The sequence below is a fragment of the Dama dama genome, chromosome 18 (genome assembly GCF_033118175.1).
Source record: "Dama dama isolate Ldn47 chromosome 18, ASM3311817v1, whole genome shotgun sequence".
In the NCBI taxonomy this organism is placed as follows: domain Eukaryota; kingdom Metazoa; phylum Chordata; class Mammalia; order Artiodactyla; family Cervidae; genus Dama; species Dama dama.
In genome coordinates this window covers 94,469,397-94,495,466 of record NC_083698.1, presented here as the reverse complement: position 1 = coordinate 94,495,466, position 26,070 = coordinate 94,469,397, and the positions used below count along the sequence as shown (strand labels likewise).

Sequence of the window (26,070 nt, the reverse complement as noted above, 5' to 3'; positions counted from 1 at the left end):
GACAGAAGAGAGAACTTTGATTTGAGGATCAGTCCAGAAGGTCACATGCCAAATAAGTTAGTGTTCTAGGAAGAGACTACAATGATAGAGAAGAAAATTACCTTCAATAGTATGACTGAAGAATATCCCCAGGACCAAAGGATATATTTTCATATTAAAAAGAAACAAAAGAATACAGAAATATTAATTTAAAATGATATGTGTACTATGTTCCTTGTAGTATTATTTAGAGTAAAAAAGAAATGAAAGCAATGTAAGTGTGCATCAATGGATGAATGGATAAAGAAGATGTGATGTGTACACACACACACTCACTGACTCACTCACCCTTGGGATATTACTTGGCCATCAAAAAGGTAGAATCTTGCCATTTGTAACAGCTTGGGTGGACCTCGAAGAGTCAATGCTAAGTGAAATAAGTTAGAGAAAGACAGATACTGTGTGATTTCACTCATATGTCAAGTACATAAACAAAGCAAAATAAATGCACAAACAAAATAAAAACACAGAGATACAGAGAACAGAGTAATAGTTATCAGAGGGGAAAGGGCAAAGAGGGAGGGTGAAATGGATAAACGGCATCAACTGGTGACAGAAACTTGTTTTTGGTTGCGAGACTGCTGTAGGGTACTAGAAGTAGAAATAAAATGTTGTACATGTGAAACTTACAGAAGGTTATAAACTAGTGTTACCTCAAACAAAAAAACAAAAAAACACCCCCAAGAATAAAAAATGCCTATCAAGTGCCAGGCACAAACTTTTTAAATAATAATTGTTTAGGTATTAAACAAAGTCAACGACCTTTTTAAAAATATTTATTTATGGATGCACTGGATCTTCGTTGCTGTGTGCAGTCTTTCTCTAGTTGTGGCGAGCAGGGCTTGCTTCTCTTTGTTGCAATGTACGAGCTTCTCATTGCGGTGGCTTCTCTTGATGTAGAGCACAGGCTCTAGGCACGCGGACTCGGTAGTTGTGGTACCCTTGCTTACTTGCTCTGTGTCATGTGGAAACTTCCTGGACCAGGGATTGAACCAGTGTCCCCTGCATTGGCAGGCAGACTTTTACCCACTGTACCCCCAGGGAAGTCCAGCAAACTTTTATTTTCAAATACCAGAATACCAAAGAGAAAGAGGTTCTACAAGTTGCCAAAGAGGAAGAGGTAGGTTGCACATAAAAGATCAGGAATTGGTCATTTCAGACTGATGTTTGGGTAGCTAAATGTTAGCCTTTCCACATAAGTTTTTTAATTCATTTGTCATCTTGTACAAAACTACTGGAATTTTGATTGAGACTGCATTGAATAAACAGGTCAATTTGAGGAAAAATGACATCTTAAAAATGTTGACTTATGTAGTTCATGAATAAGGTTTATTTTTCTACATTTCAGAAACACTGTTCTATAGTTGCAGTGTACAGAGTAGTACAGCATGTTTTGTTATATTTGCCTATGACTATTTTATGTTTTTTGAGCTGTGGCACATGATATGCCTTTTAAGATTTCATTTTCTAATTGTTCATTTTTATAGGTAGAATAATTGATTTTTGTAAAATAGATTTGTTAGGATTTTCTAAATAGATGGTTACACCTTCTGTGAATTAAGACAGTTTTATTTCTTTTCAGTCTTTATTTTTTAAAAATTATTTTTCTTGCCATATTGCACTGGATAAGTTGAACATGACTTAGCGACTGGACAACAATAACGCTCTACACTGTAATCTTGGATGAAAGTGTTACAAGCACATATCCTTGTTTGTTTCCAATCTTAGTGGGAAGGCATCGAGTATTTCATTATTAAGTATGTCACCATTTTTTTGTAGATGGTCTGTATCAGGTAGAGGACATTTGCTTTTATTCTTTGGTTACTGAGAGATTTTAATCATGAGTGGGTGTTGCATATTGTCAGTGCCTTTTCTGCTTCTGTTGAGGTGATCGTGTGTTATCTCCTTTGTTCTGTAGAAACAGTGATTTAGGTTGGTTGATTTTTTTTTAAATCAACCTTCCCTCCCAAGGGTAAATCTTGTTTGATTTATGTGTCATGATGTATTATCCTTTTTATTTTCAATTTGCTAATATTTTCATAAGGAGTTTTGTACCTGTGTTATGAGAAGTATTTATCTATGGCTTTCTTTTATATTGTTTTTAGATTTGGTACCAAAGAAATACTTGCTTCAGGAAGTGTTTCCTCCTCATCTGTATTCTGAAAGAGTGTACATGTGACTGGTGTTAATTCTTTTTGATTTCCTTCCCAAATTCACTGTTGACACTCTGTCAGGAGGGCTGTTATGAAAACTGGATACCACAGGATTCTTCCACATTGATTTCTGGAACTCTTTTTTTTTTATTAGTTCACTCTTTGTGGTATTTTTGCCCCGTAAATTTCAGTTGCTTCAGCCTCTTCAAATTTTGAACACTGTCCCTTCTGCTCAGTGTGACTGTTAGAACCAGTGCCAGGGTCCAGTAAGTGCCAGAAGAGCAGAAAACTGGGACACTCGTGGTTTTTATCTGCCTTATTTCTTTTCTCTCAGAGGTCATAGATCTGCTTGCTGTTCATTCCCTGTTGGTCAGTGTCTGAAAACAGTTATTTCATACATTTTGTCTAGTTTTCTAGTTGTTTATGCTGGTATCCCTAGTCTGTTAATCATCTAATAATCTGCCATAGCTGGAGGTGAAAGTGTATAAGTAATATTTGAACTTTGTAATAATGTAATTATGACTATTGGCCTAATGAAATTAGGATGGAAGGTTAGAAAGTGGGCTTGGAATATGTTGTTAGGCTGGCTGAAAGAAAGCTAAATCTTGAGTTTGCATAATGTAATAATATTGAATATTGAAAAAATCAAGAAGTAGCAGTACAAGCATGTTATTTAATGGTGTGATAGTAAATGACAAAAGAATCAAGTAAAAGAATAAACAGATTATTTTTAGGGAGAGGCAACTGTTGAGGGGGAAGCATATAGGGGACTGCTCTATTTCCTGATAAACCTTGTAGAACTGTTTGACTAGGAACACATGTAAGAAATAGATCATGAAACTAGGGGGGAAAAAGGAGTGGGCAAATGGAAACCATAGGAAAGAAAGTATAATAGTACTGATATTATTTAGTCATAATCAGATTCAAGATCTACACGTTTTGAAAGTAGTTAAAGAGGATATTTTTCTTACTGATGAAAGATCCCCTAGAGTCACAAAACTTTTATTTACTTAGTAGAGCTTTGAAGTATATTGAGCTGATGTAAATACCAGGAGAAACTGCACCCACTTTCATAATCAAGGAGCTTCTAATTTCTGTATTTTAGAAATATGTCATACAGAGTCACTTATTAGCACACATGCACACATGAAGTACACAGAAGGAATGAAAAATTTGATTAACAGAGTTAGCAAGTATGTGTGTGTGTGCATACATACAACTTTGTACAAATAAATTTGTACAAAACTTTAAAATACAGTGTATCGGGCACAGAAATTGACTATTGATCAGTTCCAAAATATAGAACTCACTTGTGTATTTCTATTTATTCTGCTTGAGGTTTGTAGGGCTTTTTGAATCTGTGGATTTGGTGAGTTTTATTGTTGCTGTTCAGTCGCTAAGTTGTGTCTGACTCTTTGAGACCCCATGGACTACAGCAGGCCAGGTGTCCCTGTCCTTCACTATCTTCTGGAGTTTGCTCAAACTCATGTCCAGTGAGTTGGTGATGCCATCCACCCATCTCATCCTCTGTCACCCTCTTCTGCCTTCAATCTTTCCCAGCATCAGGGTCTTTTCCAATGAGTCGGCTCTTCGCATCAGGTGGCCAAGGTATTGGAGCTGCAACATGTCGTTCCAAGGCATAGTTAGGGTTGATTTCCTTTAGGATTGACTGGTTTGATCTCTTTGCTGTCCATGGTACTGTCAAGAGTCTTCTCCAGCCCACAATTCAAAATCATCAAATTTAGAGTTTCATTAGTTTGGGAAAAAATTAAGCTGTTATCTTGTCAGCTGTTGCCGGTATTTTCTTTCCTCTCTTTCTGGGACTCTGATTAAATATTTTCCAGTTCTTTTCACTGTCTGTCATGTCTTTTTATCTCTTTTCTGTTTCTTTGTTTTTCTTCCTTTAATGCATAAATAGATGATTCCTTCTAATCAATTAATTTTTTTTTAGGTCTAGTCTCAGTTCAGTTCAGTCACTCAGTCGTGTCCAACTCTTTGTGACCCCATGAACTGCAGCCTGCCAGGCTTCCCTGTCCTTCACCAGTTCCCAGAGCTTGCTCAAACTCATGTCCATTGAGTCGGTGATGCCATCCAACCATCTCATCCTCTGTCATCCCCTTCTCCACCTACCTTCAATCTTTCCCAGCATCAGAGTCTTTTCAGATGAGCCAGTTCTTTGCATCAGGTGGCCAAACTATTGGAGGTTCAGCTTCAGCATCAGTCCTTCCAGTGAATATTCAGGACTGATTTCCTTTGGGATTGACTGATTTGATCTCCTTGCTGCCCAAGGGACTCTCAAGAGTCTTCTCCAACTCCACAGTTCAAAAGCATCAATTCTTCGGCACTCAGCTTTCTTTGTGGTCCAACTCCCACGTTCATACATGACTACTGGAAAAACCATAGCTTTGACTAGATGGACCTTTGTTGACAAAGTAATGTCTCTGCTTTTAATACGCTGTCTAGGTTGGTCATAGCTTTTCTTGCAAGAAGCAAGCATCTTTTAATTTCATGGCTGCAGTCCCCATCTGCAGTGATTTTGGAGTCCAAGAAAATAAAGTCTGTCATTGTTTCCATTGCTTCCCCATCTATTTGCCATGAAGTTCTGGGACCTGATGCCATGATCTTCATTTTTTGAATGTTGAGTTTTAAGCCAGCTTTTTCGCTCTTCTCTTTCACTTTCATCAAGAGGCTCTTTAGTTCCTCTTTGCTTTCTGCCACGAGGGTGGTGTTATCTGCATATCTGAGATTATTGTTACTTCCCCCTGCATTCTTGATTCCAGCTTGAATTCATCCAGGCTGGCATTTTGCATAATGTACTCAGCATGTAAGTTAAATAGTATATAAGGTCTATTCTACTGATTTTTAAAGTTTTGTTTTCCATTTCTAAAAGTAATGTATGTTCTTTTTTGCTACCTGATTTTTTAAAAAGGATTTTTAAACCCTGCAGATATTTTCAAGTTTGTCATATATTTGTTTAAACAGATAATCATTCTTGTTTTAAAATCTGTCCACTAATTCCAGTTGCTAAAGTCTGTGGGGGATGTTTCTGCTGGTTGTCATTCTTGTTGTTTTATTTCTATGATTTGTTGTCTGTATCGGCTTCGTGGTTGTCACTGAGTTATTTGTATAGTTCTCTGAGGCCCAGGATAAATTTGCCATCCTGTAGATAGGCTTTGGTTTGCTTTCTGCTGTAACCTGCGAACATTGCCATTCAGTTCAGTTCAGTCGCTCAGTCGTGTCCAGCTCTTTGCCATTAGGGATGCCTTAATCTTTTGTTCTCTCAGGTGCACATCTTCCTTGGGGCTGGTTTCAACTTCTCTAGGATGGTTTTTTTCTTCACCCTTTTCCTTTCTTCTTATCTTGTTCTGACCTTTCTGTAGCTGTACTTAACCCTAAGAGAATATGAGCCCTTTGGGGGTGAGCTGGTCTCAGCTTATCATGGGAGTGATCTCCCCAGAACTCTTTACCTTGGACTGGTTTTGGACTTTGAATGCTGTGCTTCTTCCCTCATTTGTTCCTCTCTCCCATCGGTTGTTACTCCCCCCACTTATCTCTTTGGGTTTTGACTTTTATCCAGAAATTTGCTTGGGACTTCACCACTGCAGATCATTATTGTTTTTAAGATGTTGGTTTGAAAAGTTTTACACAGTATTTTTCATTGTCTTTAGCAAGAGAAAAAGATGAAGCTGTAAATACATTTATTGGAAAATTAAGAGCAAAAGTAAATGAACTTATTTCTGGGTTAAGAAACTAGGAAAAGAAGAAACATGACAGTAGAAAGTAGGGATTAAGTAGAATTTAATGAAATAGGAAAGCTGTATTTCCATACAAGTTGGAGCTGGTTCTTTGAAACAGCCAATAAAATAATCAAAGTCTTGGTAAGTCTGATAAGAAAATAAAACAGAAGACACATCTAAATATACATGTAAATTGGGAATAAAAGTGGAACCATAACTACACATATGAAAGGGATTAAGTGATTATATTAAAGGCTATAAACCATCTTAATTAGTAGTTTGGCAATTTGTTGACAGATTAACACTACTAAAAATATTTTGCACATTTAAAATGCTTCTCCACAAGTATCCTATTTATCACTAGTTTGTAACATGCAGTAGAAAATTTTAAAGAAAAATTTTTTGCTTATAGCTTTTTATTTGATCCTATATTCCTAGAATATTAGGTTTAACGTATGTGTTTCAGTCAAAAAGTAGACCAGATGTATTTTTCTTTATATTCATTTTTAGTACTAAGGTTACTAGTTTTGTGAGTCACAGTGTTTTTCTGCAGCTGTTCAAATTATGTGTTTTCATCTCCCATCTTTAATCTAGCTTCTTTCCTCATCTTATTGTATCAGATGGTTAACTTTCTATCAGATTTGTAGAGTAGGCATTTAATGGTGGTGTGTGTGGAGGAGGAACCATCATAGAATGTGTACTTTACCAACTTTTTATGAAACCTTTAGACAGGTTGAGACTAACAAAATTATCTATATTTTTCATTTGTGTTTAGATTAAATTATCAGATTTCTATTATCTGAACAATTTATTTAATTCTTCCTAACAACAGAGATGCAGATTCACAAATATGTTAAGATGAAAAAGTTAGTATTTATAATCTCTTTTAAGTTGGAGTAAGAGGATTTTGGAGGATAAGTCATAATAAACTAATTTATCTTCTTCTCCTGTAGTGATATCTTTGTGTATTGGTATGTGTAATGTATCATTACATAGCAGTTATAGTCCAATAAAGTTGCCTTTGAAGACTGATAGAAGTACTAATTTCCATAGAAAAAACTTGGAGTAATATAGAAAAAGACTGGGATAAACCAGTGTTACAAACTCAATATAATGATAACATCAGTAATACACTTCATGAGAATTGGTACCACAACCTGATTTTTGGTCATTTTCATTCTCCATTTATTGGAGGTGTTTATATTATTTTGCATCATCTTTTATTAGGATTTTACAGTGTCAGAGATGGTTAGCAAAAAAAAAAACCTGAATGCTTGTCAAATCTTCGTGTTCTCAGAAGAGTTACACTAGTGTTTCTCAGACTATCTCTGATGTAGAACCAGATGTGTGTGCGCCCCCGCCCAGCACAGTCTGCTGGAAACTGACACAAGGTTCTGTTGAGCATGCCTAGTATCCAGCTTGTGTCATGTGATTTACCACCTAAGCTTGATAACAGCCACACTGATAAGTATCTTATTCTTCAGAGCCCACTGATGACATACTTGAATGCTGTGGAAATGTTAAGTTGCTGTAAAGGTTTCCAAGTGCTTTTTCTTAATTTTTACACTCACCATGGACTGGTGGAATGAGGCAGTGCATGGACCAGGCTTTGAAATGGATCTGGGAACAATCTAAAGGCTTTACTGACTCAGGGAGTGGGTTGTCACCACTCCACATGTTAGTGACGGGCAGCAGCTCTCAGATAAACTTAATAAATGCTCCAAAAGGAGCTGCCCAGAAATCCTGTGGTAGAAAATAGCAAATGAAAATGTGAGTGATATTGTGGAAAGGTATTTACACTGGTTTGTATGTAGTTCATTTTTATACTTTTGCCTCTGTAGTTTTTTTTTTTATTGCAAAATTTTATTTATTTTTTTAAAAATTTCTCCTTTATTTATTATTTTTTTTCCAGTGGGTTTTGTCATACATTGATATGAATCAGCCATACATTTACACGTATTCCCCATCCCGATCCCACCTCCCACCTCCCTCTCCACCCGATTCCTCTGGGTCTTCCCAGTGCACCAGGCCCGAGCACTTGTCTCATGCATCCCACCTGGGCTGGTGATCTGTTTCACCATAGATAATATACATGCTGTAGTTTTAAATAGTTTCACGGGATTAAAATCATCCAAGCAGATAGTTTGATTTGAAAGAAGATAATATAGGTACAGAAGTGTGAGTGTAGAAAAGGGAAAAAATTTAAATGGGCACGGTTACATCGATTGAAGAATTGAATTTATTGTAATAGATCTCTAACCATTTGGTTCCTCAAATTAAAATGTAAGAACTATTGAAATAAGATTTTTTTAAAAAGGAAAGTTAGTAGTGCTGAATTTCTAATTCTAGAAAATAGCTTGGTATTAATGTGGCAAATATTTAGTAAGCTCCTAAAATGTATGACACAAACTTTATATTTGACCCTGGAATAAAACCCTTAGGTCATGCAAAAGTCAGGCAAATTACTGAATCAGCTGTTTTATATGCTTCTCACTCACTAGTATGTTGGAGTATGCCAAAAAGGACCAATTAGCTAAAAGATTCAAATGTTTAAATGTGGGAATTGAATGGAATGGGCACTTTATTCTGCAGGACCACTAAGAGTTATGGCTGAATATTTAAGAACAGGAGTTTTGGAGACTTTATGTTATTACTAGTAAAAATAATGGAGCAGGAAAAGAAATCTCACTTTCTTAATTGCCTTCAGCATTACTCAGAGTGTGCTCACATATTGGAGGGTGTTTTGTTCATTTTTTTTAAGTAATTTTTTTAAACTTATGTATGGAAAAGATGAAAGTAACTTTACATTAAGGGCATGCACGGTGTCAGGCTTGTGATACTCCCTTCTCTCTTCCTCTTCCAGTTTATTCTTTACAGCAGCGATTCTGTTAATCCCAGGTTCTGGTATTCTGATAGGCACAACTTCCCATTTCTGGGATCTCTTCACATTCAGCTTTACGTGTTACTATTTATTTAGTGTGTTCCATCTTCCATTTATTATTAACCTTTTTTGTTAATACAGTTGTCTCTTGTATCTGTGGGGAATTTTTTTCTAGGAACAGCCCCCTCCATGCCACTTGCACAGATACCAAAATCTGTGGATACTCAGGTCCCTCATATAAAATAGCATAGTGTTTGTGTGTAACTTACACACATCCTCCCATGTAATTTAAATCATCTCTAGATTATGTATAGTCTCTAATATCTAATGTAAATGCTGTATAAATAGTTGTAAATACAATGTAAATGCTATGTAAATGCTAGGTGCATGACCAATTCAGATTTTGGTTTTTGGAACTTTTTTCCTAGAATTTTTTTCCCCCCAAATAGTTTCATCTGGTTCAATTGAAGGATGTGGAACCTGCAGATATGGAGGGCCAGCTGAAATAATAACTGATTTATTGAATGCTTCTGTGCAGGACACAGTTTTAATCACTTTGTAAGTGTGTTGCCTTTTTAAAGTTCTCACAGAAACCCTCTGAATAAAGTACTGTGATTCCCATTTTACAGAACACTGAGGCAGACAAATTACATAACTTAGCCAAGGTCTCTCAGTAAAGAACAATCCAAGATTCAAAGCCAGTTTGCAACTCTCATTCAGGCCATCAGTAGTCTTGGCATTAGCAGTAGGAATGAAAACAAAATTGTAATGATGAGAGAGAAAAACATTACAGTGGTGTAATTGCTAGTATTTATTGAGAGATTACTGTGGGCCAGTTAAAATAATTGCTTTATGAGTGTTATTTTTATACCAGCCTTTAAGATTATTTTCATTTTACTTAACACGGATACGGAGACATAGCGTTCTATTGACTTGTCTAAAGCCATGTGGATAATAAGTGTTGAAGCTAAGTTCAAACTCCTGAGCCAGAGTATCTGTGTATTGTTTATTTGCCCATCTCCTTTGACAGGAAATGTCTATCTATTAAAGAATAAGTACTTCATTAATCTTCAGGCACATAGTACGTTTTCATTAAATATTTGTTGGTTGTAATACAATAAACCCATATTTAGATGATATTTTGTACTTTTTGCCCTTTACATAGTACCTTAAAAGCTTAATTTTCCTGTAAACTGTGTACTAGGCATTGTCGGTAATACCAGGGTGGTTTTTTAAAATTTTAGAACCTTTGGTGATATTTTAAGTTTTAGCACTAAAAGTGGTTTACATAGTATTTAAAAACACTCTTATGTAACATTTAACTTTTATTAAATAAAAAGTTACACAGTTAGAACATTCAGAAAAAGGGAGATGTAGCAAATAACTGCATACATATCATCAAGCATTTGAAAATTATTTACTCATGGTTTTCTGTTCATTTAATGCTAACTTCTGTGTTTGTTTTATGCCTAAAGCCATATCCAGAAGACCCAGCAGTTTATAAACCACTCTCCCAGGAAGAACTGCAAAGGATAAAGAATGAGAAAAAACAGAAACAAAATGAGAGAAAACAGAAAATATCAGAAAATCGCAAACATTTGGCTAGTGTACGTGTTGTACAAAAAAACCTCGTCTTTGTTGTAGGTCTGTCTCAGCGCCTAGCAGACCCAGAGGTAAGTTGTCTTCTCTTTTCTTTCTCAATTTGGCACTTTTTTCTTTTTCTTTATTTGGAAATAGTAGCTGGCCCTGCCCGAAGGCAGGATTTACCTGAAAATTGTAAAACTTAGAAGATAATGGGAAATGATTTTTAATAATCACTAAGAAACCGCGACCAGTTGTGATCTCAGGCCAGTGTCTTCATCGTTCTTGGCCCATTTCCTTCAGTTGTGAAACTGGGCAGTTGAATTAGGTCTCTGAAGTCCCCTTCAGTGCTCCTAGTCTACGGAAGTTGGACAGTGGCTGTGTTGTGCTCTCAAGGCTCCCCTGATATGACCGCTCTGTTTCTTTGCTCTTTTCTGTAGCTGTATTAAGGACCAGCAGTGGAGATGTACTTTCATGAACCCACCAGAGATCTGTATTTTTTTTTTAATCACGCCGAAGCAGTGAACCTTGATTATAAAACAGTGATAGAATTGTTGCTCTACTGTGTCATCATTCTTTATTCATTCATTTTAAGCCAGTTTTGGGGAAGGAGAAAGAATTCAGAGGGAAACAGTGGTTGAGGTTCTTTGTCATACGTTGAAAGCAGGGGAGGCCTTAACCCTTTTGTTTATTACTTAACTCTTCTCTCCTTCCTCCACCAGGCTTATTAAAGTAGTGTTGAACTCATTACTTTTCCTTAATGCCCTTGGACACATGTCTGCTAATGTTTAGTTCCTAATATACCAGGAGATGCTGACTAGATTGTTGGGAAGGCAAATAGAAACTGAATGGCAGCCAGAATGTCTGCTTCAGTTGGAGAGAGCTGGATTTGAGGGATCTGTCGGAAGTACTCCTTGAGAAGGGTTTAAAGTAATGCTCAGGATGGCAGCAGTCAGAGGAAGGATTACAGTGAATATGCTTAGGGAGGCGGGAATCTTTGAACTGGTCTAAGAGGGCTAAAGGCCCCAGAAGGAGGAAATATAAGGAGTCTAAAAATTGATTTTGTAAAAATCAGTTTAGAAAGAATAAGAAATATTTATTGCTGATTAGTTAACTATGTATTGAGGCTGTGAAGGGATTCAAGATCTGTAGAGGAGAACATCAGGGTGACCTTACTAAGAAGTCTCTGTCATTGGTAATAAATGTGGAGGCAGCTCACGAATTACTAGGATCTAGGTCCGAGATGCTGGCATTAGTGGGCTACACGATCTTCAAGAGTCGAGGTTTTTTCCAAAGCCAAAGGGGTGGATCTAGAGTTCATATTTCTAATAAATGATAAGAAAGGAGCTCATTTTAGGCCTGCGATTTAACCTCAGCAGCTAGTTCTCCCTTTTTCCTAAATCATCTAGCATTTAACTCCCCAGACAGTCAGGATCCCATTTCACTCTTGAACACTGCCACAACTTTGTATCAATGCTTCTGTCTCCCTCTTTAAACATTACTTTTTTCTAACCAGAGGACATTTCTTGCCTAAGCAGGTTTTTAATTTACCTACCTCTATTTATTCCTGCTAATCTTATTGATTAGAATCTATATTTGCTTTTCTGAAGCTGCTACTCCAGTAAAAAAAAAAAATTTTTTGTTGGGGGGGGGGCACTCATGCACCCTGTGGGATCTCAGCTCCCTTGACCAGGGATTGAACCCAGGCCATGGCAGGGAAAGTGTGCAGTCGTAACCACTAGGCCACCAAGGGGCTCCCTGCTAGTCCAGCAAATTAATGGAACTTTAATTTTTATTTAACAACTCTTGGATGTGGATGTACTTGGTTTTACTAATACAAAACCCAGTCGCTTGTGGTATTGGAGGCTTACCGAGCAGCACCCAAACTCTGGATAAAATGAAGCCATAGTCTCAGTCTGATGTTTGGTTTACAGGTTTCTGCTGCTTCTTAGAGAAGTGACTTAGATCTGTAGTTTGTTTTTACTTATGTACAGAGATTTATATTCATTTCAAATAGCACAATGTCAGTAAGATTAATCTGAAGAACTATTACACAGAAAGAAATTAATCTAGGGAATGACTCTTGAAAGAGAATACTTTATCATGAATGTAAATATACCTAAAAAATCACTGTCTTGGTTTTAGACTTTTGAAAGCACTGTTGCTTGGTAAGAGGACAGTGAATTTTCTTAAACATTAGTTTCTCTCATTTGTTTCTCTTGAAACCCTAAGAAAACCAAAGGTTAGTGTTTTAGTTATTAAACCCTACTACTTCTAAATAATAACCTTAAAAATTTTTTTAATGTAACTGCCTAACTCTTTCAGATTGGAACACTTCATTAGAAATCACCAAGTTTCAAATTGTTAGGGGAACTTTGAGTCAAAGAAGATCCCTATCATTTACTTATTTTTGGATGATGAACAATTTGATATTTGGCTGAATTCTGATTAGTAGAATAGGAGCATTTAGGAAAATTTAAAGCTTATTTTGAAAATAATTTTTGTACATCTGACAACTTCATACCAAGATTGATGGTCGAATGTATCCATTTATCGCTTAATAGGAAAAAAGCCTGTCTTAGAAGATATGGTAGTTAGAGATAATGCTTAGAGTAATCATCTCCTAAATCCTAAAAATTTAAATTTGTCAGAACCTTAATCATTCGTTCTGTAAATTAGCTCTTGAATACTTACAGTCTGTTAGATACTTTGATGTTACTGAAATGGTTTAGCAAGCCAGACACAGTCTCTACCCTTAGAAGCTTACAGACAGTGGAGAAGACAGACTTAAGTACTTGTAAGTGTGTTGAGTATTTATAAATAGGGAGATACAGGGCTTTTTGAGAACATACGAACAGTAGGTAATTTAGCTAGTGCAGAGATCCACGAAAAGCCTCCCTGAGGAAAGGATGATTAAAAATGACTAGGGATTAGCTGGGTAGCAAATAAGGGCAGACATGTCCCAGGTGCATGGTGGCATGAAAGAGCTGCTTGTTTGAGGAACTGAAAGACTTTAAAAATGTAACCGTTTTCTTTTACAAATGGGAAACTGAGGCATAGAGAAGTTGAATGATTTGTCTAGGATCACTTAGCTATTTCATAGCAAACCCAGAACTAGAAACCACCCTCATCCACCTCCCTCCCCCGCCCCCATCTCCCTGGTCTTAGAACTCCTATTCCGATGAATTTTACACCAGTGATCTGTATGGTTCCTTCATTCACATATTTGTCTATTCATCCTTCATCTGTCACTACATTTTTTATTTTCTCTGACATGTGCATGAACATTTGTGTTCCCAACGTATAGGAAGACATTTTACACATTAGGTATGTCATTGGGCATTTATAATTCTACCATATAACCTTTTATATAGTAGCTAGTACTCAAGTTGACTCACTGTGAAGTAAATATAGGACTTTGAATATATAGGTTATGTGGTTATATGCAGGCTGTTCTGCCTACTACCCGTGCTCTTTACTTTCTTTATTTACTGTTTTGCTTATTCGACTTATGTTTAGATAGAACCTTGAATGTGCAACTTAATATAGAACATCGAAATTACTTGAGTTTCCCTTGCCTGGGCGGGCTATTTTTGTCACCCATAGATCATTTCCTAATACATTAAGGCCCACTAGTGTTTTACACATGTGTTATTCTTTTTGTTCAATGCTAACAGAGTTTAATTATTCCATAAGCATTTATTGAGTACCTGCAGTGTGCCAGGCACTGTGTGAGACATTGAACATAAACCAATAAAAGGTTGCCCCTGTTTATTTATAAAAGCAGCTGTATACTGTGAGGAGTGCTGTGTGTTGTGGAGGCACAAGAGATGGCACCTGACTGTTGGAGTGCCATCAGGAAGTATGAACTTCCTGGCTATCTTTGGTATAAAGTGCTTCAGGCATAGGGATTATACAAGTGCTTCTGGATTTAAAAAAAGGCTTGGTCTTCAAATGATTTGTTTGGCTGGAAAATTAAGAGTGAAATGGTGAGAGATGAGGCTGATGAGGTAAGTGGTAAGGGATAAGGAAGGGCTTTAAAGGCTTCCCTGGTGGCTCAGACGGTAAAGCATCTGCCTACAATGAGGGAGACCCAGTTTCATTATCATGTATTCTTTTTTTTTTTTTCCATTTATTTTTATTAGTTGGAGGCTAATTACTTTACAGTATTGTAGTGGTTTTTGTCATACATTGACATGAATCAGCCATGGATTTACATGTATTCTCCATCCCGATCCCCCCTCCCACTTCTCTCTCTACCCAATCCCTCTGGGTCTTCTCAGTGCACCAGGCCTGAGCACTTGTCTCATGCATCCAACCTGGGCTGGTTTCAATCCCTGGGTCGGGAAGATCCCCTGGAGAAGGAAATGGCAACCCACTCCAGTGTTCTTGCCTGGAAAGTACCATGGACTGAGGATCCTGGTAGGCTATAGTCCATGGGGTCGCAAAGAGTCGGACACGACTGAGCGAGTTCACTTTCACTTTCAACGAGTTTGCACTGTATCTTAAAGACAATGAGAAGCTATTGACTAATCTTAAGAACAGAATGACATGGTGAGATTTGTGCTTTGGAAATACTATTCTGGCTGCTCACTGTAACTATATACAAGTCTTATGTTTTTTATGAAAGTATTGCTCAATTATTGGCCAGAATTTATTTCCATAAGTCAGTCTTTAACCTTTTCAGACCCAGTACCCACTTTTTTTTTTTAAATAGTATTTTGTAGCACCCTTTGAGTTTCATGAAATGACTTCTTGATCATATAATCTGTCTAGGTAGATACATAATTTGAAAAAAATGAGGGAGAGATTAAAGTATAAGAAGACTGTTTCTACGTGTAAATACTTGGTACCGCTACTCAGGGTGCGACCTCTGGGCTGGTAGCATTAGTATCACCTGGGAGCTTATGGTGCAAACTCTCAGGGGCTGAAATAAGTATTTCAACTGGATCCGCAAATGATTTGTGTGTGTATATAAGTTTGTAAAGTACCTTTTTTCCCAGTACATTATGAAATAGGAGCTTGCCTCTGTTTGTAGAATCACTGTGAATGTGACAACTAGAAGTGCAGATTGTTACAGATGTATGTACTGACAGCATGGGTACCATGAAGAGTTAATGATGTATGATTTTTCTGAAGAATTCTTAGTAAAATTTCAAACAAAGCATTTGTAGTTGTCCCTTATTTACATAGTGTTTGCTTTTAAATTCAACATACATTGAAACTGTGGGAAAGTGCTTTATATTTATGATTTGTTTCTAGATTCACTTAGTTATAAACAAGCATCTTGGCTAGATGAATGTCTTGTAAGAACATTCAGAAGTTGTGTAGGATGGTTCTTTGTGGCGCAGGGCTAGCCTGAGTGCTGTAAGCTGTCCCTGGCCCCCATCCACTGAGCACCAATAGTGTCTCCCAGTTACGTTGACATGATGTGCCAGCATCCCTTGATGCTGCCTTCGTTGAGAAGTACTACCATCAACTTGGGTGTGATATGAGATGCTAATGCAGCACAGCTTTTGACCAGGCTGAGTCCCTTGAAGCAGGTCTTTTGGCTGAGGCCTTTTGCTGAATTGGTACACATCCAGCTGGAATATTGAACGCAGTTCTGTTCTCCACTGGCCAGAAGGCTTTTCAAGATACATACTCTTCCCATAGCCTCTATCCTAAGACTCTCTGTGAACAACACGAGAGTCATTGCCTTTGCCACTCTAAATGTCATATCCTTCAGAAGATTTGGGTGGGAAAAAGATAGAAAGCCAGTGTAGTCATTGCACCTTCTTATCCATTAAAATTGGCTGCAGAAAACATAATAACCCTATACTTATAAAAACCTAAAATAAAGTAAGGTTAAAAAAAATTATATTAATCAAGTTGAAAACTGTTAAGAATTCATGACACCCCAACCACAGACTGTTTCACAAAACTTTGGTTCTGTGAGATGTAGAGCATAATAGCTAAGATGTTAAGTATGTGAGAATATTATCAAATAAGAGTATTTGGAGAAGGTACTTTGCATACACTTGAACAGATACATGCAGAAAGCTTCAACTGAGAGATAGCTTGCTATTTGGAGAGATTGTAGAAACAGTGGGTCTGTAGGTAACCCCATTGACTGCAGCACACCAGGCTTCCCTGTCCATCACTATCTCTTGGGGTTTCCTCAAACTCATGTCCACTGAGTCAGTGATACCATCCAACCATCTCATCTTCTGTTGCCCCCTTCTCCACCTCCCTTCAGTCTCTCCCAACATCAGAATCTTTTCAAATGAGCTGGCTCTTCACATCAGGTGACCAGAGTATTGGAGCTTTAGCTTCAGCATCAGTCTGTCTAATGAATATTCAGAGTTGGTTTCCTTTAGATTGACTATTTGATCTTCTTGCAGTCCAAGGCACTCAAGAGTCCTGTCTAGCACCACAACTTCGAAAGCATTAATTCTTTGGCACTCAGCCTTGTTTATGGTCCAACTCTCATATCCATACATGACTACTGGAAAAAACACAGTTTTGACTATATGAACCTCTGTTGGCAAAATGATGTCTCTGCTTTTTAATTAGCTGTCTGGGTTTGTCATAGCTTTTCTTCCAATGAGCAAGTACCTTTTAATTTCATGGCCACAGTCACCATCTGCAGTGATTTTGGAGCCCAAGAAATTAAAATCTGACACTGTTTCCACTTTTCCTCCTATTTGCCATGAAGTGGTGGGACTGGTTGTCATGATACTCATTTTTTGAATGTTGAATTTTAAACCTATAAACAAATACTATGTAGGTCTGTGGTAAATTTTGGAAAAGAACAGTTTAATTTTGAGGTAGTTGTAAATCCTGGGAGAGAGGATTAAGTTAGCCAAAGTTAAGTTAGTTTGCAGGAGAAGCTAAATGAATGCATATAGTGATCACATAGTAAAGGAGATGACACAAGTATGAGGGAAAATGACCACCAAGAAGTAACCAGGTAATAGAGAAAAATTCATTTGTTATTTATCTGGAAAAGAGAGAAAAACATAGAAGACAATTGAAAAATGGTGAAATTGACATAAGGAAAATTTATGGACATACACTGAGTAATAAATCATAAAGCATGAAAGTTTGAAAAATATTCTGTTACCATATTTCGAATTTGTAACTTATAAACAGTGCTTTAATATAATACATAATATTTTATGTACAATAGATTGATGAGTAAAACTGTCTCTACTTGTGTCTGTTTTTGAGTTTCTGTTTAATACATAATCTTGGTCATTGTTCTGAGACTTTATAAGAATCATCTATTAATGACAGTGTGGTTAAGATAGTTGATCTGTTTTGTGTTTAAGAATAATGTCAAGTTAAGATCCCATAGATTATTGGTGCACATGTTAGAACGTAGTAGATAATGTGAGACTTACTCAGTCTCAGTTTCTATTCAGTGGGTCAGTAAAGAATAGCTTTTAGGTTTTTGTTGATGATTTCCTGTAGGTAAGTTAACCACACAAATTGTAATCAGTAAAGTAGTCACATTTATTGGGAAACTTTAACAATTATTTTCTTTTCACTCAAGAGGCATGGTGCATGTCCCCATTATAAGGATAAAGTTGATGAAGTGGGGACAGTTTATACCTTATTTCTTCTTCTTTTATAGGTTTTAAAACGACCAGAATATTTTGGGAAGTTTGGTAAAATACATAAAGTTGTCATCAATAATAGCACATCATATGCAGGCTCACAGGTAACTAATTATAGGGATTTTTACCTTTCCTCCCTATGGTCAGGGCTTGACCTGGGCTGTTCAGAAGGAAAACTTGGTTTCTGTGATTAGAAAGCTTGGGGGTCAAGCATTTACACCATATAGTGACCTCTATTGGTAGGGTGGGGGAATTTTTTGGTGGTTGGTTGATCCTTTCAAAACTTAACAGTGAATTGATAGTATTAAGAGAAAAGTAGTAACAGAGATTTAGTGATGGTTTGAAGGGGAGGGAGAATTGAGTCTATAACCAAGCAGTTAAATTATATAATGATTTCTATTTAATATTTTCAGATATTGTGAACTTAATAGAGCATTTTTGTTATGCTGATATTAGCAGCTAGAATACTCTTTTTTTTTTTTAATTTTCTATTAGAATACTCTTAAAGATTGCATTTATTCTGAGAATGTAGTTTGACACAGTATCTTCACATCTTATTTTTTTAAATATAACTTTCAAAGTTTGATTTTTTTTGTAATGTTGACAAGCCTGTCAGATGACTTTTGTAAGAAAATTGCCAAGCCAAAGATATTTCATTCATAAATATTTTAGTCTGCTTAAAATCAGATAAAATTGATTAAGTATGATTATCTTAAGATGAGCTAGTATATAGTTTAATCAAAGCTACTGGTACTTCTAATCATTGTCATTATTATTAAAGATAGTGTTAGTAAAGGCCTTTAGAATTCCTTTGGCAGGTTGCAAGTTAATTTTTTTTTTTTAAGTTTTTGTTGAATTTGGTTCTAATGACAGTGGCTTTTCACTTTAGGGTCCAAGTGCCAGTGCTTATGTAACCTATATACGGTCGGAAGATGCTCTCAGAGCCATACAATGTGTTAACAATGTGGTGGTGGATGGCAGAACACTTAAGGTAATATGGTCCTCTGGATTTTTTTTTTTAGGGGGAAGAGATAACATGTAGCAAGTACAGAAGAACATAGCTGTTACATATTAATGAAGGAGTCTTATTTAAAGATTGCTTCCTAGGTATCCATTCTAACCTATGACAGCTAATTTGCTTATCACTTACCTGTTAGGGTCCTGTTCTACCAGGTGGAGGTAAACACATACCTTATTAGGGGATTAGTCCTAAAAAAAATTTCCTGTATTTACACATATTTTCTCTTGTGAAAATGGATTTATTATTCTTCCTGTAAGAAATAGGTGATGGTTCCAATTTGTTGTCCTTAAATATTTGGACATTGATTAGTTCAGGCTTGAGTGAAGGGTCCCACCAAGCAATGCTTTAAGTAAGTTGAAAGAAGGATGGCATAATTAGAAAAAGGAATTTGTCTTATGTGCCTAACCGCTTAAAACATGGAACAGATTTTGCCTTCCTACTCTCCTGATGTCTAGGGAAAGGATTTGGGTGCTCAAGCTCTGGAAACCATAGATTGAGGTGTTTCATCACCTTTAATAAATTCTGCTAATGATAGTTGAATTCTCTAGTATTCACAGCCGTACTTTGTTTAGCTGTGTCTTTGCCTCATTTTAGATGAAATGAAAACACTAGATACGGAAATTCTCATTCTGGTGTCAGTTTACGTTTTGGGTCTTTTTCCTTCTTCCCTTCTCTTCCTGCAGGCATCTCTAGGTACAACAAAATATTGCAGTTACTTCTTAAAGAATATGCAGTGCCCAAAGCCTGACTGCATGTACCTACATGAATTGGGGGACGAGGCGGCCAGCTTCACAAAAGAGGAAATGCAGGTAGTAAAGTAATGTGAATTATCAACTTTGCAGCAAAGGAAGTATTTTTCTTTATAACTTAAAATTACAAAAGCAAAAACTAAGAATTTTATTTTTTATTAAACTCTTATTATTTTAAATTAGCTTTTTCCAAATACGTGGTTGTTCTATGGAATATCAGTTCTGCAGGACATTGGTATAATAAAAAATGCATCTGTGGCCCCCTAAGTTTTGAAAATGTAGGCAAAATGAAAGCTAAGTGGAGTATTGTAATTATGAGGTTCCCCTTTGCCATCTCTGCTCTTCATAGAGCGTGCTAGAAAATAATACTCTATTAAATGCCACTGAAAAGCTAAATTGTTTTTATGAAATGATTCTATCCATGAAAGTGTACACTGAGTCAGTGTCCTGTAAAGGGTGAATTGAAGGCTTATTATCCTGTATTCTTTTTTACATTTCCTGTTCTCCTGTCTTCTTTCAATTTGTAGTATAAATTTGCCTTTACAAGTAAAAATATTGACCATACGGCATATTAAATGAGGATTATGCCAAAGCACAATGCTGCACTTCCCTATTATAGGTGAAGACTTCAGATTGTTGCTGTGGACTTTGCAGGAATACTTCTCATTTAGAAGGTGGGGGGCATTGACTGCTGCCTTTCATTCTCCAGGTCAAACTAGAGACAGTCTAGGAGGGGCTCCTTTCAGAGCAGATTGTTAAATGGAATGAAATATTACCCTTTTTGACTTGGAGTTATCACTGATTAAATCACATTATAATAAATACGTTGGAATTTCTTTACAGTATGTATGGTCTTTATGATCCAGAAGCAGTGTTAAGAGACTTCCCAGGTGGTCCAGTGGTTAAGACTTCACCTTCCAACACAGGCGCTGTAGGTTCGATCCCTGATTGGGGAGCTAAGATCTCACATGCCTCACAGTGAAAAAAAAAACCGAACAATAAATGTTATAACAAATTCAGTAAGGACTTTAAAAATGGTCCATGTCAAAAAAAAAAAAACAAAAAACCCCAAACCCAAAAACTAAGTTCTCTGTGATATTTAATGGGGACAGATGACTTACTTATTTCTTGCTTATCCAGTAAATGGTTCTTGACTTTTTTTCTTCTTTTGAATGAAACTTTCTTGGATGAAATCTAAGGTTGAGCCATTTCATGCTGTATTTTGATTAATAGGAACTATGCTTTACTTATGGGTATTATTACAATGAAAATATCTGTCAAGGAGTTTCTAAGCCCCAGTTGATCTCACTTAAGTATTATTAAAAAGTAAAAGAAAATGGATGGGCAGTCCCTTGAAATATATTTGTAATGCTATTTAACCTGTCTCTGTAAACTGCCCCTGTTAAACTGTTTGAATACCAGTTTGAGCTCTTTGTGGCTAATGAAAGCTGTAATATCTCCTGAAGTATTGCTTGCAGAAATAATTTTCAGGGCTTTTTTTATTTTAAAGATGTAAAATCCACATCTAAACTGTGTTTTTCCTTAACAATTTAAAATTTATTTCATATTGTTGACCTGTATTCATCTCTTTCTTCTTTGAATTTAAAATTACTATGAAAGGGGGTTTCTTCATTAAAACATTTCCTCAGTGTAGAAAGGAAACGAACAAATTATATCATGGCAAAAACTAGGTCTTTCCTTGTTACTGCATAACTCAAAATTCAGTACCATATGAAATATTTGTATAGTTGAACAGGCAAGAGCCCTCTCAGAGCAGGGAATGATGCATTGTGCAATATATATGATACAGTTGTGCTGGATCACATGATACTGCCCTTGTTTTTATTGCTTTGTTTTTGTTTTGATCTGTTCTGGTTTTGGTTTTCCCATAACATCTCTTTAGACCACACTTTAAAAATAATTAACAATCCTGAAGGTAAGTAAAAATGTCCTTGCAGTCATAATATACATGCAAAGAGTAGAAAGTTATTCAGTGTAATTTCATTGTAATTTATTTTTGTGTGTGACTAGTTGCACAGTCAGTTGTTGTCTGATTTCTTCCATCATGTTTGTAACACTGCATTTTGATAGAGAGCTACCAACTCCAGGAAATACAGAGCTCTCTTTGTCATGTATAGAGCAGAGATTGGCACACTTTTTCTGTAAAGGGACAGTTAGTCAATGTTCTAGTTTTTAGTTTTTCTGGTCACATGGTCTCTGTAACAACTACTCAGATTTGCTGTCGTAACACCAACAAGGTCATAGATTATATGTAAATGAATGAGCATTACTGTTCCCTTAAAACTTTATTTATAAAAACAAAGCGGTTGGCTCTAAATTGCCATCTTCTGGTCCAACGTTTAAATATATTCATTTTTATGTAAATGTATTACTTAGGATAATGAAAATTCTTCATCTCTGAGTTACTTTTAGTGTTAATCTCTTCTAAAAGAGAGATTGATTTTCCATTGATCTTCAGAAAATTCTGTAATGACCTGTTAGAAAGCTTAATTCTTTTGTGGAAAGATGGGGAAGTAAATTTAAAAGGGCCCCTCTAGTTTTTCCTTAAGCTAGCAAAAATGTTGTCTGTTAATATGTTTTTTCTCCACATAAGGTGGTTGACGATATGCTTAATTAATAGAATATGTCTCCTGTAGTTTTGTTGAAAGAACTTTCATTGGTCTAGAAGCTCTGTGACATCTTCCTCACAGGTTTCTCTGACACTGTGACTAACTCTTACGTATTTTATTTAGGATAGCTTTAATGATTCAGAAAGTACGTCAGCATTTTAGACCAGCCACTTTGTGAATCCCACTGCAGTTTTCATTTCTTCTTCCACCAGGCGGGTAAACACCAAGAATATGAACAGAAGCTCCTTCAGGAATTATATAAATTAAACCCCAATTTCCTTCAACTGTCTACGGGTTCCATTGATAAGAATAAGAACAAAGTGACACCACTGCAGAGGTATGATACGTAAGTACCAATACTAGTATAATCAAATACCTTAACCTTCCTGTCTGTCATTCTTCTCTTTTCATTCTGCATCTTTTTCAGGCAGGATCCTTCTTGACAGTGTCTGTCATTTGTGCAGAATTGTTGTACTGTAGGAAATGTTGAGTCACAATTTCTGGGTTTGAATATTTGCTGCCTGCTGCTCCCTGGTAATACTTCAGATGAGCCTCTCGATGCTTCCCCTTTGCATTGATTTGCAGACTACCCTGAGCCCCAGGAACACTCTCCTTGATAAAAAGGGAAATTAAGAGATGTGGGTTATTAAAAGGCTCTTGTCACCTAATGGAGGTTTCCTTCCTGATGTAATGGCGGGGTGCGGGGGCGGGGGGGCGGCACAAAATACTGTAAAAGGGACAGAGGGTATTAATCTGAAGCGTTTTGTGTTGGGGATACAAGTGTTCATGTTTGTCTTGTCTCAGGAATCACCAAAGTCTTATGTCCTCTGAGTGAGGAGGGTATCCCATATACAGATCTTTTTCATCTTGGAGACAACTTGTTTTTGCACAGACCTATATTCTGTTCATGTTTAAACAAATTTATAACTTTATGTATCGAATCTCATTCTGATATGGTGATCGTCACATCTTGGATTGTATTTGGTTTTGGCCTGTCAGAAAATGATATGATTAATAAAAATGATAATTTGGGGGTTACACTTTATTCTGAATATATCTTAAGTTTGTGTTAGGATCTTGGTGTGGTTTTTTTTGTTGTTTTTTTTTTTAAATTTGGTAAGTCTAACTTTTGTAAAGTGAATTCATCTAAAGTAAATAGCTGTAATCAAATAGGTCAGTTTTCTTTTTTAAAAAATTTATTCCAAAGTTAAATTTGTTTAAGTGATGCTTTAAAGGTCTGGGTATTACATAGTCCCATTACAGTCCCATGTCTATTTAGCACTAGAATAATGTAAGGGCCATTTTTAAGCATAGTTAATAATAACCACATGGATTGTTGTTAGAGTCAGTTTCTTTAAAACTTATTCTTATATTTAAATTCTTGGAAGTCCTTGTTAAGTTTATTCACTTTGATAGTAAAGATTATTTATAAAGGCAATTCAAATTTAAAAACTTCCTTTTATTTGCACACACATATGTACATATATATATAATAAATATATAGGTGGCCATAGAGCAAAATGTAAAATTATTATATAATAAACTACATGAAATTTATTTTATCAAAGCTAAGGATAAAAGTTAAGTCTAAAATCTTTGGGGGTTGATAAACTTTGACCCTTTCCATTGATCTTTTTGTACCCACCCATATGTTTATTTTATTAAGAACCTATGCTGTTATTTACCTCATTGGTTGCTAACTCTGTAGTACATTATGTAAGAATTTGTAGTAAAAATTTATTTCAGATGCTTTCAAATGCATGTCTTTATTCTCATTAAAAGTGTTGTCATTCTAGTTAAAGTCATGTTCTGGGTTTATAGTCCCTGGAGAATGCAGAGCAGAAATGTAAAATTTAGATTATCTCTTTGTGACAGCATCTGTTATTCCCTGAATATAAAAGTAATGTTCTATTGAAGGAGAGCTGAAAAATATACAAATGCATAAAGAAGAAAGTAAATATTGTATGTGATCTCAATACTCAGACGTTTTCACTAAAATGATTTGGTGTATCTTCCTTGCAGTGTATATTTCCTTGTAGTCCTTTTCCTTCCTGTGAATGTATATATACAGAAAATTGCATTGGTTTGTTACATTTTAAAACTTAATACCCATTATTATGAATACTTTCCCATGTTATGAAAACATAATTTTTATGACTGTGTAGTATTCCATTATATGTGAGTATTGCACATTTATTAAACCAATCTCCTGCTGGTGTATATTATCTTACTTTCATTTTGGTGCTATTATTTATAATACTGTGATAAATATTTTTTCATGTAAACATTTTGGTTATAGTTTTGATGCTCTTGGAACTGCTAAGTCAATGATTATGAGTATTTCCTTGAATTAAGTATTTTTTTCTGCACATTTGCCAATTTTGATAAAATCTTTTTTGTTTTAATTTATATTTGGTTAATATACTGAACTTCTTATGCATCGTGAGTTCATATCTCTTTGCCATGTTTTATTGGTGTATTGAAGTGTTTTATGTGCAGTATATAGGCTAGCTTCCCCCGTTAGTTGACCAAGTCTATTTGTTTCAAAATACTTGTCTTCTGTGTTGCTCAGGAAAGGTTTTTTTTTTTTTTATCTTTTCCCTGCATTTTTAAATCAGATCTCCTACCATCACCTCTTCCTGTCTAAGAATCCCTAGGAACTAAAAATTAAGCAACAGTGTCAGAAAGTGGTATTATCACAATATGAAAACACCTTATTATTTTTAATTTATTGGACTTTTTTCTTTATATTAGAAGTGAAAATTGGAATTTACCAACATGTCTTTTCAGCATTTTAACAGTAGCTAGCTGTCTTTAACTTTTGTTTTTGTGATCACTTATTAATATAGATTTACTAATATTTCATTGACTTTGCCTTCATATAAAGTATAGTCAGAGCACATTTATAATTGTTTCAGTTACAGGAGAGGAGTGTCATAGCAACCACAAGTTGTAGGGGAAAAAAGAAAAGGGGGGAATTGAAACAGTAGACCCATTTAGTAACTTTGCCCAAAATCAGTGCAACTGAACTTCAGCTGGGACCAAAATAAATTTTGACATGGTTACCTTTGCTTAACATAAGTCATAATATGTGAAGGATTTTTGAGAGAGAGAGAAGGTTTTTTTTTTGTTTTATTTAACGCAAGGCGCACCCCACCACCCCCCAGGATTTATTAAGGACAGTTGATGGCCCAGGTTACATAGAGTTATCGGTGTTTTGTTTTGTTTGGCAAGCTCCTATAGCTTATTTTCTTTGCATGCCAACCCCTGCCAGAGAATTAGTTTGACTGTCAATATTACTGAACGTCTGCTTTGGTCCCCACTTGTACCTTACCACCATACAGGGTACAGGTAGGGATGTATTTGTAGACAAGTTTTCTTCTCCCCTCAGGGAAGATCTGCCAAGTTAGAATGAAGAGCAGTACAACTCTTTCTGTGGTCCTACCCAAGAGAGAGAACATTTTTCTTATTCGAGTTGAGAATTAAACTTTCTAGGGACAGAAAGAATGGCCCCCTTTCCTCTTTTTTTGGCATTGCTGTGTAGTGAGTAGCAGTTTTAGAAGAATTTCAAGAAAGCAAAACTTGAAAATTTATAGATTGACATTAAACTGAAATGTACTTTTCTCATTTGTAATTAAGCCAGATTATAAATATTAAGAATATCATAACTGCTAATCA

At 35.9% G+C, this 26,070-nt stretch overlaps 1 protein-coding gene across 6 annotated transcripts in view; it reads left to right on the top strand.

Annotated features, from left to right (window-relative positions):
* Window positions 1-26,070, top strand: part of CNOT4 (CCR4-NOT transcription complex subunit 4) — a 151,254-nt gene that overhangs the window by 74,483 nt on the left and 50,701 nt on the right. For 3 of the 6 annotated variants that reach the window (XM_061165870.1, XM_061165868.1, XM_061165872.1), the window contains exons 3-7: window positions 10,286-10,483; window positions 18,010-18,096; window positions 18,882-18,983; window positions 19,697-19,822; window positions 22,605-22,729. In XM_061165870.1, the coding sequence (XP_061021853.1) occupies window positions 10,286-10,483; window positions 18,010-18,096; window positions 18,882-18,983; window positions 19,697-19,822; window positions 22,605-22,729 (638 nt within the window). Of the gene's footprint in view, window positions 1-10,285; window positions 10,484-18,009; window positions 18,097-18,881; window positions 18,984-19,696; window positions 19,823-22,604; window positions 22,739-26,070 lie in introns of all 6 variants that reach the window. The other 3 variants (XM_061165869.1, XM_061165867.1, XM_061165871.1) reach the window with 1 other exon arrangement.